This window comes from Gallus gallus, chromosome 2, assembly GCF_016699485.2.
Source record: "Gallus gallus isolate bGalGal1 chromosome 2, bGalGal1.mat.broiler.GRCg7b, whole genome shotgun sequence".
Taxonomy (NCBI): Eukaryota; Metazoa; Chordata; class Aves; order Galliformes; family Phasianidae; genus Gallus; species Gallus gallus.
This window is the reverse complement of record NC_052533.1, coordinates 7682407-7695461: the sequence shown is the minus strand read 5'-3', so window position 1 is coordinate 7695461 and position 13055 is coordinate 7682407. Positions and strand designations below refer to the sequence as shown.

At 34.9% G+C, this 13055-nt stretch overlaps 1 protein-coding gene across 1 annotated transcript in view; it reads left to right on the top strand.

Moving 5' to 3' along the window:
- Positions 1–12775, top strand: part of PAXIP1 (PAX interacting protein 1) — a 32938-nt gene extending 20163 nt beyond the window's left edge. Inside the window, exons 9-21 of the mRNA XM_015281216.4 lie at positions 265–360; positions 871–1008; positions 1978–2099; positions 2628–2812; positions 2949–2992; positions 4780–4847; positions 5184–5286; positions 7552–7720; positions 9290–9390; positions 10590–10724; positions 10808–10883; positions 11421–11481; positions 11977–12775. Coding sequence (XP_015136702.1) covers positions 265–360; positions 871–1008; positions 1978–2099; positions 2628–2812; positions 2949–2992; positions 4780–4847; positions 5184–5286; positions 7552–7720; positions 9290–9390; positions 10590–10724; positions 10808–10883; positions 11421–11481; positions 11977–11992 — 1314 coding nt within the window. The 3' untranslated portion in view covers positions 11993–12775. The remainder of the gene's footprint in view (positions 1–264; positions 361–870; positions 1009–1977; positions 2100–2627; positions 2813–2948; positions 2993–4779; positions 4848–5183; positions 5287–7551; positions 7721–9289; positions 9391–10589; positions 10725–10807; positions 10884–11420; positions 11482–11976) is intronic.
- Positions 12776–13055: the final 280 nt, after the last annotated feature.

Below are 13055 nucleotides of genomic sequence, written 5' to 3'. Positions count from 1 at the left end.
AAAATGAGCTTATTTTTGTTTATATATGATCTTTTTTTTTTTTGCATCTTAAAAAGTTAAACTTCTTATAGTTCATTGAAAAGGTACATATGTAATTTTGTTTTCTCCTTTTTTTTTTCCCCTGAAATTCTGAAACTAGATAACAAACTTTTTTGGGGGGAGGGATAACTCTTCAGTCTCCTAAACACTAGACTTCATTTCAGACTGTTTTCTTAGGGCAACTTTGAAACTGTTATGTAACTTCTTGTTTTGTTGTTTTCCCAGATCATTCAAGCGCACGGTGGGACTGTGGACCCTACGCTTACAAGCAGATGTACACATCTTCTGTGTGAAAGCCAAGTCAGTAACATGTATGCTCAGGTAAGCAAATCAGTAACATGTATTGCTGAGATATAGCATGGCAGGGGTTGGATGGGACCTTAAATATCATCAGATTCCAGCCCCTGTGCTGTGGACAGGGTTGCCACCCACTAGATTAGGCTGCCCAGAATCCCATCCAACCTGGCCTTGAATGCCTCTGGGGGATGGAGCATCCAAAGCCTCTCTGGACAACTTGAAATGCCTGCTTTTATTCCCTTATTGAAAAGGTAGGGGGTTTTCAGTATGTACTTCATGCTTTAAGTGTAAAATAAAAGTTTCCCATGATACGCTTTTTCTTTCTCAATCATTTGTTGTTTGTAACATGACAGACTTCAATAATGCACATGGTAGTTTATTTCAGAGAACACTGAATAAGATTCTGTGAGAAACAGGATCATGAAAATGCTCAGAAAAAGTCATTAAGGTTGAAGATTTATATTGTAGAAAAGGTCTAAAATAAAATAACAATGTATTGCAGTTTTTAAAAGTCGTTCATGCATATCTTCATAGGCTTTAAGAGAAAGGAAGAGATGTATTACAGCACACTGGCTGAACTCAATCTTGAAGAAGAAGAAAATGGTACCACCTCATCGAGCCCTTCATTTTCCAGTGGCATTTCCACCAGGGGGAAAGCCATGCTCTCAGCATGTAAGAAGAAAAAGCTTACCTCTAAAGAATGCTTGCTTCATTACATGAGCTTTATTAAACTGTAGCTAGAAAGTGCTTAGTCAAAGCAAAATGCACGTTTCTTATGTCATACAGGTAAAAACTTGTCCTAATGTTGATATGGGGCGTACTACCATGTGATTCAGAGTGCTTTGTGCATCTTGCTGAGCTCTGAGAGCTAAAGGTTTAACACCTATGTTTGAGTATCCCTCTCTTAAAAGGAGGAAAGGTACAAAGATAACATGAGTTAGTCACGGTAACATGACAGGAATCCAAACCTCTTATGTCTTCAGTGACAGTGCATATAACATTTTATGCTTCTTTTACAACAAAATTGCAATTGCCTCTTTCTAAATAAAAGGAAAGAATGGCAAAAATGAAAACTTGGCAAGACTAAGTGTAAGAAAAGTGGGTAAAAAGTATATTAGGATATTACCTAATGATAACAAAGGTAAGAGAGAATTAAAATTTGTTTCATATGATCAGCTGATACTGCTTATTCAATTTCATGGCAGAGTAGAGCTGAGAGCCGAGGAGTTTTTTTTTTTTTTAAGGGAAAGCAGGGTAAGTAAGTAAAAAATTTTGTCTTCAACAATATCAACAGCAGCAGGAGAAAGAGGTAAAATGTGTGAGAAATCTGGACGTGAGCTTTTTTGTAGTAAAGCTGTAGTAAAAATGTAGAAAATAACAAAAAGCTGACCAACAGAATGAAAATAATTCTTTCTGTGTTGGAGCTAGTGCTAGAAGCTTGTAATTTTTATGTATAAACAGATTGGTTTTTAATTGTACTTTTTGTATGCTACAAGCCATGTTTTAAGTGCCTACACACCATAGCTAAGATGTATGTTTCATTAAAGTGTTAAAGTTACTAAAAATAGAAATATTTTCAACAGGGATGTTTCATAACTACCTTCTACTTTCAGTTATTTCTGTCTTTCTATCTGTCTGTAGATAATCTCTGTGACAGGATTTGTTGATAGTGACAGAGATGACCTCAAACTAATGGCATACCTAGCAGGTGCCAAATACACAGGCTATCTATGTCGCAGCAACACAGTTCTCATCTGTAAAGAGTAAGTGGTTTATCTCCTAAGGGCTCACATCCTCAGTTGCTTCTTACTGTTTAATGAGTACTTCACAGTTAGAAACACATCTCGCTAAGAATGTTTAAACATTTTTATGATTTGAAAGCATTAAACTTTGTGGTGTTGCTTCTTGAAGAAAATTACTGCATGCTTCTATCATAAATTTGGCCCGAAAACTTAAATTACTTTGCAAGTGTCTTAACTGTTGTATTGTCAGTAAGTAAAGTGTGTTGAGGGGGAGGGGATGGAATAGTTGTTTTTACAGTGCTGGAGGAGGGAAAACTGAGTTAAATCCAGTTCTAGCCTGATTGCATTTGGGGCAGAAATTCTCCACTAATTGGCATTGCTTGTTCTAGCATGTAGAGCAAAAGTATTTTAGTATTTTTTTGAGAGTGCCTACTCTATTACAATTAAAATAGATAATAGGCCAACAAAATACTGATATTTAAGTTTATTAATATAGGTGCTATTTATCTGTTTTAATAAAACCTTTTTTCTTCATCTCTGAACAATAAGACCCAGTGGCTTGAAGTATGAGAAAGCCAAAGAATGGAGAATACCATGTGTAAATGCACAGTGGCTATGTGACATACTGCTGGGAAATTTTGAAGCTTTACGGCAGATACAGCACAGTCGATATACAGTGTTCAGTCTTCAAGATCCACTTTCTCCTAGTCAACATCTAGTTCTAAACCTGCTGGGTAAGTTTCCCAAAACTCTGTGATCTGTAGCATTTGTTTGTACTAACCTGTTTAATCAAGAGAAGCATCTTTATTCTTACTATAAATAATTTTGTGGTGGTTTCATTTCACTTCTGTGGTGTTCTTCATTTCGTAGATGCTTGGAGAGTCCCATTAAAGGTATCGCCAGAACTTCTAATGGTACGTTGAGTTATACAGCTGTTTTTATTAGATTGCTGCATAGTGTTTTTAACATCTGAGCATGTGTGCATTTGGTGTGAGGAAACATGCCAGAAGAACCCACACGAACTATCCTGGTGTCACTTGCTTTTAGTTGTCTGTTTGCATAGATCATAAAAATGATCTTTTATAGAACTAAGAAACTGCAGTGCATTGTATAAAATTGTTACTTTAGAAATACTGTGGCCTAGTCCTTCACTCTTTGCTTTTACATAAGACCTTTAGAAGAGGCTTTGTATTTTGGAGTCAGTACCTAATAATCTGAAAACAGGCCACATATGGGTTTTTAAAGCAGAGCACCCGAAATCTGTAAGAATTTTGTTATAATCATTACTAAATTTCACATAGGTTAGGTAATGCAAATTATGGATTTGAGGTACTTTGTACCCTGTCTAAAAACTAAAGCTGTGGGCATGCATACAGAATACTCAGTTCCAAAAAATACATTGTGATTTAAAAAATCAAAAGAGTAAGAAACATTAAGGAAGCTAAGAATGCACCATTTAAAAAAAGTTTTTTTCATGGAGTGGACTCTATAAAATATGAGACAGGTATAAATTGCTGTCTGCTCCATAGCTCTTCCAAACTGTTTACTTGCTCTAAACATGTGGAATACTGCCTCAGTTTTAGCCTACTGAAAGTTTTTTTTTTTTTGCTTTAATTTCTCTTCCCATTTCAGATTTTTGCTTGATAACTGTTTTCACTGTGCCTGTCTTGACATAAGTAATTCCTAGTTCAAGCTAATGAGCTTTCAGTTCATTTGTACCGCAAAGGACTGTCAGATAACATTTTATGTTACACAAAAATACTTTGACTCAGCCTTTGTATTCTGGTTTGGATACCTCAGTCCATTTGTATACTCTGCTAAACACAGGTGCTTAATTGTAATAACTTAATTAGTACCCAGACCCAATTTAAAGTATTAGTACAATCTGTTGACTTACTACATTTCAGCTTTAGAAGTAGCCACTATTTCTGTATCTCTGACTGTGACCTTAGCTTCAAAACAGTCTTTACTTGCAGTCCCCTGTGAAATGCTATTTTAGTCCATTAGGAATCTAATTTTTTTTTTTTAAGTTTATGTATTTAATGCTTTCTCCTTGATGAGATTAAATTTCAGGTGTAGATTTGAAAGCTAAAATATGTCATGCTTTCTGCCAGTGAGAACTTTCAAATCAGTTGTCCCAGGATGAAAGCTGTGTTTCTGTTCTTCTGGGCAAATTCTCTAGTGACTAATCTAGTATAGAGGAGGCAGGAGTTTTTGTGAAATGCCTGCCCAAGCATCCACTGGAGCTTCTGTTTCTCTAATCAGGGAACTTGAGTTTCTACAATGCAGATGCCACTATTTTCTGTTGACACATAAATTCCTGGAAGACTACTGTAGTCTTCACCTATTTTACAGATGAACAGTTTTTTGGTCTCTTTCTCATTTAATTCTTTGAGTTTTCCAGTAATAATCATCCGCGTTATTTAAATGGGACAAAAAAAACCCACCAAAAACATTTTTCTTTGGATTTCACTTAAATGATTGCATAACTTTGTGGAGAAACTTTAGTTAATGCTCTGCTGTGCTCTTGGATCAGCTGTGTAAGCAGTCAGTGCATCACTACACACTAAGTAGCATGTCTTTCCCATTTCTGTGTTTGAAGTATAGTCTTAGAATACTGTTGTACAGTTCTCCTGTTTCAGAATAGAAGTTGGGTTCCCTGCTCAGTTCAGATGTAAACATATAGATGGTCTAATTTCAGGGTGTGAGGTTGCCTTTGAAACCAAAGCAAAATGAACCCAGTCTTCAGCCATCTTCCAAAAGAGCCAGGTAAGAACAATCAGTGCCCGTAGTCCTTCCATCCTGTGCCCTGTTAATTGAAATAACTAGTAGCATTTTTTGCATTTTGCCAGCTATTTAACAGGCAGAAATGGAATAATAACTGGAGAGCAGAATAGTAAAAGAACTGGGAGAGAACAGAATCAGGAGAAAATGCTCTGTTCTCAGCATAACAATTTTTTTTTATCTAGAAGATTGATCTTGCCTAATTCTCATTCATCTTTTGTATTTTCATTCCTAAAAGTTGCAGGAGTGTGCTTGCCTGTTTTCTAAAGTAATGACATTGTACCCAGACTTATATTCTGCTGTATTTCATGTATTTTGTAGGATTGAAGACCTACCACCACCTACTAAAAAGCTTACACCAGAGTTGACGCCAATGGTGCTCTTCACAGGATTTGAACCTATGCAAGTTCAGCAGTACATTAAGGTGACTTTTGCACTTACCTCTTGTAAACTACGTGGAAGCATTTGTGTTCTTGTTTTGTAAGACATGATTAGCCTATGCTTACTGCGAGTGAGATTAGAATGTAGATTTATGTGAAATTAGTTATGTTTGATAACTTTCCTGCTTTAGTTTACTTCATGCCTCTCTGCTACTTTTTTGTTCCCTATGGTTGTTTTAAAAGACAAGACCCTTTTATGTTTTGTGGTGGGTTTTTTTGTTTGTTTTGTGGTGTTTCTTTTTTATAATCAGCAAACTTCACAACCAAACTTAGGTGAGGAAAGTAGTGATTACTGTACTGAACAGGACCCAGACTACTTCTCATATAATGCCACATGCTTCAGAGGAAGTTGATGGCAGCACTAATGGCACACTTGAGATCATATGTTCCCACGTTTCGTTCTGTTCTGTCGTAAATCTCTCCCAAAACCTAATGATGTAAAAATCCAGTCACTCCTTGAACTTTAACAATCACTGAGAATTAGTTTAAAAATAGTTTTTCATTTGTAATTTGTCACATGTTGGCTGAAATTTGAGACACACAGGTGGTGGCTTGTTTTTTTTAACTGCTGACCCCAGTAGGGCATGAAATATCTTGCTGTTTTTACATGCTCCAGATAATCTAAAGGAAATAAGGGCTACTTTGATTCTGTGTTTCTTAGAAATACATGTCACTTAAGCAGACCCCAAATAACCTAGTTTCTTCTTCATCATACCTAAAGTATTTTTCAGGTAATTGGAATTTTGAGGTTTTTTTCCTTACGTTGTTTTCATTTGAAGCTTGATAGAACATACTTTGGAACATGAATGATATTTCAGTTCATCTATCTCAATAAAGTTCCAGTGCCAACTCTCCATTCTGTCATGTTGATACCAAGTTGACTATATGAAAAATTTTCATTAGACCTATGGCTCACAAATACATTAAATTTTTTGGCCTTGGGCTTGTGATGTTGAAGCCAAATGTTGCAGTGATGATACCATTAAAAATATCAGTGTTTGAGTACCTTCGTGAGGCAGATACCTCCCATCCTCTTGAACTGGAGAGTTTGTCTTTTTTTTTCCTGTACACCCAAATGGCTCCTTGAAGATTAGAATGCAAATCTTGTAAGGTACTCACAGGTATACAGTGTTTGAGGTGAGCATGTATTATGGATGAAAACAACAGTCTTTACGTTTCAGAGTGTACAAGTTTAGTATTCACAGTGTGTTTTTGCATATCTCAAAGGAGTTTAGCAGTAGAGAGATACAGCGTATTGGATAATACTTTTGTGTATCATCTTGATGCAAGCTGTCAAAATAAGCCAGCGCAGTAAAGAAAAGCTTAAAACACTGTCCCTGTCTAACTTGTTACTATCAGAGCAGTGCAGGGGGATGCCAGACATCTTTCAGGGCTTCTAATGCATGCAGTAAGCCTTCTTGCTTTGTTAAGGTCTGATGACTGATGTAATAAAATCACCCTCACATGTTAAATTTTAATGCTTAACAATACAGTGGTTTTGTTTATTCTTTTTAAATCTGTACAAAATACTTATGCTGTAAAAATCAAAAATCTGTGGTACATAGATAGTGAAGCTGTCCAAATACTTTCAATTGTTGTAATTATTTAAATTCTTATCAGAGGAAGCACTGTTGGTAAATAATTCCTCTTATAATTTGATATGTTTCAACAGTTGATTGGTTGTTAATGATGTGTATCTTAGCTGAGATGTCAACTCTGAGGTAGTTTGGGTTTGGTAATTCAAACTTGGAAAAGAATGATAGTTACTCAGTATCATCTAAAATACGCATGGAACTGATGTATGTAAACTATATGTGGTTTTCATGCAAAGAAATTTTGTCCTCTATGAATAAGAGAGTAGCAAAATTAGGTTTACCAAAACTACGATGGATGTCATACGTTTGGTAGAGGTAAAGAGTGAAATTATTACATTTTCTGCCTATAAAAAACCCACAAAATATACTTTTATGTATTGATCATTTCTTTATATAAAAAGTAAAGCTGCAGCACATAGCTCTCATTCTAGCTAGATGTAATTAATGCCTGGAAATAGCTGGATCTTCTATGGCTGTAAATTCTGTTCTTTAATCTCGCCTAGTAAATGAATTACTGTAATACAGAATTCTCTTATGTTTACTGTTTGATCAAGAGCTTAGTTTTGTTTGATGGCAATGCTACGATTCCACATTCTGTTCTTTCCAATTTGTAGGGAATGTTCCATTCTGATTTGTATTTTTTACAACTTTCAGAAACTGTATATTCTTGGGGGTGAAGTAGCAGAATCTGCCCAGAAATGCACCCACCTAATTGCCAGTAAAGTGACCCGCACTGTCAAGTTCCTGACTGCAATTTCTGTAGTGAAGCACATAGTAACTCCAGAGTGGTTAGAAGAGTGTTTCAAATGCCAGAAGTTTGTTGGTAAGCTAAGCTGCTATCAGTTTTTATTATAAACTTAAGGTTGTTTGGTTTCAGTGTGTGAAGATGGCCTTCATATTTAAAAAAAACCCTTTCTTTGTGAGATTTTGTATTTGAATGTCTCTTGAAGATTCTCTGTAGGCTTCCATTTTGAATGCAGAGGTTTTTAAGTTTATAGCAAATCTGACCATCATAGTTCGTAACTCACAGAGGATGATGTGCTAAGTTTAAACAGTTACACTAGCACATTGTATTTCACTTAAGGTAGAAGGTTATGTTGGTATGGTTAGAGCTGTCACAGAACTGTTTTCTATTACGTTCCTTTTCAATAGCATATTTTGTTACACTTAATTTTTATTTGATTTAATCCAATCTTTCTATTAAGTGAAATAAAAAAGAAGTTTGCGTTAGTGTGGTTAAAATAGTTGCATGTTTGCAAACTGTCTGTGATGCAGCTATTTATAGTTCTTACTTTTGAGTAGTTTTCAAGTCTTGGGTGATTTTGGTTTCATTAATTCTAAAATAAAAGTTGTAAAGAAGTAAGCAATTGTTGAAACTGTACAAGAATTCATTTAAGCAATTAAAATTAATTTAGTACTGTAACAGTGTTGTAATATGTCAGCTTTCTTTTCACACTTTTCTATTGACAGCTGAAAATAACAAAACAGTTTATTTGAAAAGGATGCTGGATCTGAAGAAAATCTTAAAGGCTGATTATTTGTTTTATTATTGTTTTATGCTTTTCATGTAATTTGTTTGGAAGGAGCAAGTGTATAACATTGTTGCCTCACAATCACAAACATTTAAGTCTGTGGATAATTAACCAATAAGTCAGCAAACATTTTTATTAATCTGAAGACAGCAACTTCTGTGATTCAGTCAGTGAACTGAGAAATCAATCATTTGAAAGCTATTAGAAGATAAATAAGGTCTGGGGATTTAAAAGGATGACTGTTTTGATGTAGTACTTAAAGTACTTGTCTACTGAAATTTAGTAGGTTTGTGGAAAATGGGTTGCCTTTGCTTTTGTACCTAATATAATGATGGAAAATCTAGCAACTCTTTAGGAAAATTGCAGGTTGTCAAAGTTGTCCCTGGGAAGACCAATTTTTTTCTTAATGTAAAATTGTTTTTGCTCTTTGAACTAGATTGTTTTGAATTAAATTTGATTTTGAAATATGCTTAACATAACTTTTTGTGGAACGGTGAAGGTAAGATTGAAATCCATCCCAAATTTAAAAAAGGCAATTAAAAACAATCAGCTGAATAACATGAAAAAAGGAAATAGATGGAAAGTTTTCTCTTTTAAGACTGCACGAGGGCTTGAAGACAGTTTTTGGGCAAGTAGAAAAGGGGACTGTGTAACAGTGTATGCTGCTAGATAAATAAGCGTGAAACTGTTATATTCTCTAAGTAATTGTGGGTCATCCTAATAAAGGGGTACTATAATCACATTAAAGTTACTGTTTTAGCATTTAGAGTCACTCAGCCACTAATGTTTTCTAATTGGGTTAGATTTTAGGTTATGATGATGTTGCAGTCTTTCCTGTATTGCATTTATTACTCTTTCAGATGAGCAGAACTTCGTGCTGAGGGATGCTGAAGCTGAGGTGCTTTTCTGCTTCAGTTTGGAGGAGTCCCTGAAGAGAGCACAAGTAGCTCCGCTGTTCAAGGTAGGCAGTTTTAAAAACAGCATTTAAATGCTTGGAGCTTTTCAACCAAACTCTTTCAGCACTGAGACCACAGCTTTTGTAGTTCAGAACAGTAGAACAGACAAGCACGTAACATACATATATGCATACATAAATATTTTATATATATATATATAAATAAATAATTTGCATATAGAGAGGGTTGACTTTATGCATATTTCCTGTTTTAAGTATTGATGGGATGGATCTGACCCTTTTGAGTGACTGAATTCTGTGGACTTGAAAAAAATCAGGGTATGAAACAATATTTGTTCCTTTTCAAAGTGCTGCTTATGGAAGGGACAATTTTTTTTCCCCAAATGCTTTAGTGGTTAAAGCACATCTCCAGAAAAATGAGAGTCATAGTGAGTGTGCACTTCAGCCTGATTCTCTGTGAAGACTGCACTTAGCACCAGGCCCTTTGCTGGCATGGTATAAGATGGTTTTCCTGCCTCTGATTGAAATCATGCTGCTGTGCAGAGAGAGTTTTGAAGATTCAAGTTGCTAGTGATTCTTTAGCCTAACAGAATTTGAGTCTTTTTCTTGAGACAAACCAGCTAAAAAGTGTATTTTCACAACCTGTAATGAATAAGTATCTGTCTTCTATTAAATCTGAATAGTACATTTTAATCAGTTTTGCAGTCCTAGCTGATAAAAAAGAAAGTTCATCTTGGTGATCTGTTAATCTATATCAATCCCAATCAAGTTGCAGGATGATTTTTGTCAGAAAGTAATATATATAATTAATATATTGTGATATTTATTTTAAAAATGAAAGTTTTAATTGAAGTAACTCAGGTTTTTGGAACTCCCTAGGCATACTTGTGCTTGAAGAAGCAGGCAGCATTGTTCTTAACAAATTGCAGTTATTTATTTATTTTTCTTTGTGTAAGAAGTGGTCATATAAGGTTTTCTGGTTGTTATTTTAAAGGTGTTGGAAGAGGCATATTTAAGCTATTAGAATTCAAAAAAAAAATTGCAGGTTTGCCCCTCTAGGGAAAGCAAATGAGCAGTAATTAAAGACAACTCGTCAGCTGTTGGATTTGTTGCTATAGGCCACTGTAAGCTGTTTACAGGCAGCCAGTGATTGCATTAAAGTTCATCCATAAAGAAACACAGATACGTTGCAGACGTAAGTTAGCAAAATAACATTTCTTGTTACTTTTTTTTTCTTTTCATAGGGAAAGTATTTTTACATTACGCCTGGAATTTGTCCCAGTCTTTCTACCATGAAAGCTATTGTGGAATGCGCAGGAGGAAAAGTCTTATCTAAACAACCTTCATTTCGAAAACTCATGGAGCATAAGCAGAATAAAGTGCGTACAGTGTTGCCTTCTAAAATTTACTGGTAATATCTGACTGTGTTATTCTGAGCTTACAGTTGCTTTCTTTCATTTAGAGTTTGCCAGAGATAATCTTGATTTCCTGTGAAAATGACCTTCACCTGTGTCGAGAATATTTTGCTAGAGGCATAGGTATGTATAAACTATGTGATTTAAATAGTACAGATGTAAAATAATAACAATAAGAATCAATGCATGGTACGGATACCTGTTGCAGGTGTCAGATGCTAGTAGAGGGGTATGTGGTTGGTCCTGCAGGTCATGGAGAAGTCTGAGCCAGCTGATTGCTAGGTGTTTCTAATATGCATATTTTCTAGCCAGGTCTCCACAAATCTCTGCAAGAGTAGTCTTGAACTTTGGGGCTGCAGTTTGCCTGTTTATGCTGCCTGATTGACAAGTTAAAGATCTGAGGTTTTTCTCTATAGCTGGTTTTCAGTGTAGAGCCTAAAGACGTGCCATGCTTATCAATAAAACTATACATTCTGAAGCCTGATATCTGTAGCATGAAGTGTATGGCTAAAAGTAGGGCAATGGTAGTGATGGGGCCATATTCCCTTATGCCTTTGCATGGAGAGCAGAAAGGTACTGAATGGCTCCTCCTGATATTCCTGCTGAAGTAGAAATGTCATCGTAAGGGTGTAACTATATATATGTTTCTGATATTTCCAGATGTCCACAATGCTGAATTTGTCCTGACTGGAGTACTTACTCAAACACTGGATTATGAGTCATATCCTTTTTGTGTGAAGGCTATCAGCTGCCTAAGGAAAATGCTTAAAAGTTTTTCTTAATTAGGAAGTAGCTACTTAAAATTTTCTGTAATTTTTGGGTTTTTTTTTTTTTTTTTTTTAGTTTAAAATTTTTATGTAAGGATGTATAATGTTTACTTGATAAGAGTGCAGCTTAACACCCAGAAACCTAGTTTAAATTCCAAGCGGGGTTACTTTTTGATAGAAAATACCTCAGTGGGTATGCAGGGTTGTCAGAAAGTATCAATTGTAGAATATTAAGCAACCAGGGAAAATAAGTGTCAATAAGGAAAGTATCTGCACAGATGAATTGTGGATGACAGAAATAGCTTTTACTAAGGAAGATTATAAACTTTATTTGGTAAATGCATTGTAAGACCAGGAAGGGGACTGCATTTTTATAGGTGTGTTTTATACTTGTAAAAGTTCTGTTTTACAGTTATTTCTTAAAAGTTGTTCTTTCTTAACAAACGTACATATAAATTTACTTGAAGGAATAGTAAAATGCCTTAGTGCTTCGGAGTCCATGGAGCATTAAATCTAGCTATTCAGCCATTGTACAAAGTGACTAAAACTTCCTGTGGATGCTGTTTTCCAGCTGTTTGCCTAGGGATGAAGAGCAGTTTAAAGCAGGGAAGCAAAAATAAACTGCATCATTTTTAGGATGTGTAATTTTATTATGAGGAAACATAATTTACTATGTTTTGTATTATACTCCCATTTTAAAAGATCCCACTTTAGGTATCACAATTAGCCAGTTTTTAAACATTTTAACGTTAATGATGGTACTTCAGCCAAAAGTGTAATTTGGGTGTAAAAATAAAAGGGCTTGCTGTCTATTAAATTATGGATGTTGAAGATGAAAATGTTTTGTACTTTATTTTTATTTCTTATACTCTATTTTCTTTTATATTGATATTTTGCCCACATTTTAAATAAATGTACTTTTAAATGTTTTACTCTATATTTTAGTGGTGGTTCATTTTTTTGAATACTGTGCAACAGTGGCACTCTGGTAAGAGTAAATTACTCAAATCTTTTTCCAAGCAATGTAAAATTATTTTGAACTTATTTTTATCTGGTATGTTTTAATATATAAAGATCCCAATGCTTTAAAGGAGAAATTGTTAAAAATTTATAGGTGTGTTTTTACTGAAAAAAAGAAAAAGCTTGAAGGAAGGAGCAACTATAACCCCACATAGTATGCTGTTGTGATAAGTTTTGTTTGTATAGTGAGTTTTACTAAATAAATATTTAAAAAGTCTTCGAAATCTATATTCAGTTGTTCTTTTTGACTCACACATAATTTTAATAAATCTGACGTTTTTTAGTTCAGATTCTGGTAGAAGGAAATTGTCCTAAAAACACTTATTTGATCAGCAAGCCATTAAACTCTAGTGGGAAAGTGCAGATATTCACTTGTCTGCGTAGTGTTGGGTGCATCTTAGCAGCTTGTGAGCCATTCAAAGAACAATTCCAGATGGGAGACAAAGCCTACTTAAAACAATTGCTTATCATGCTGTTTTTTCTAGTATTTTGTATTTCTATGCAGAAC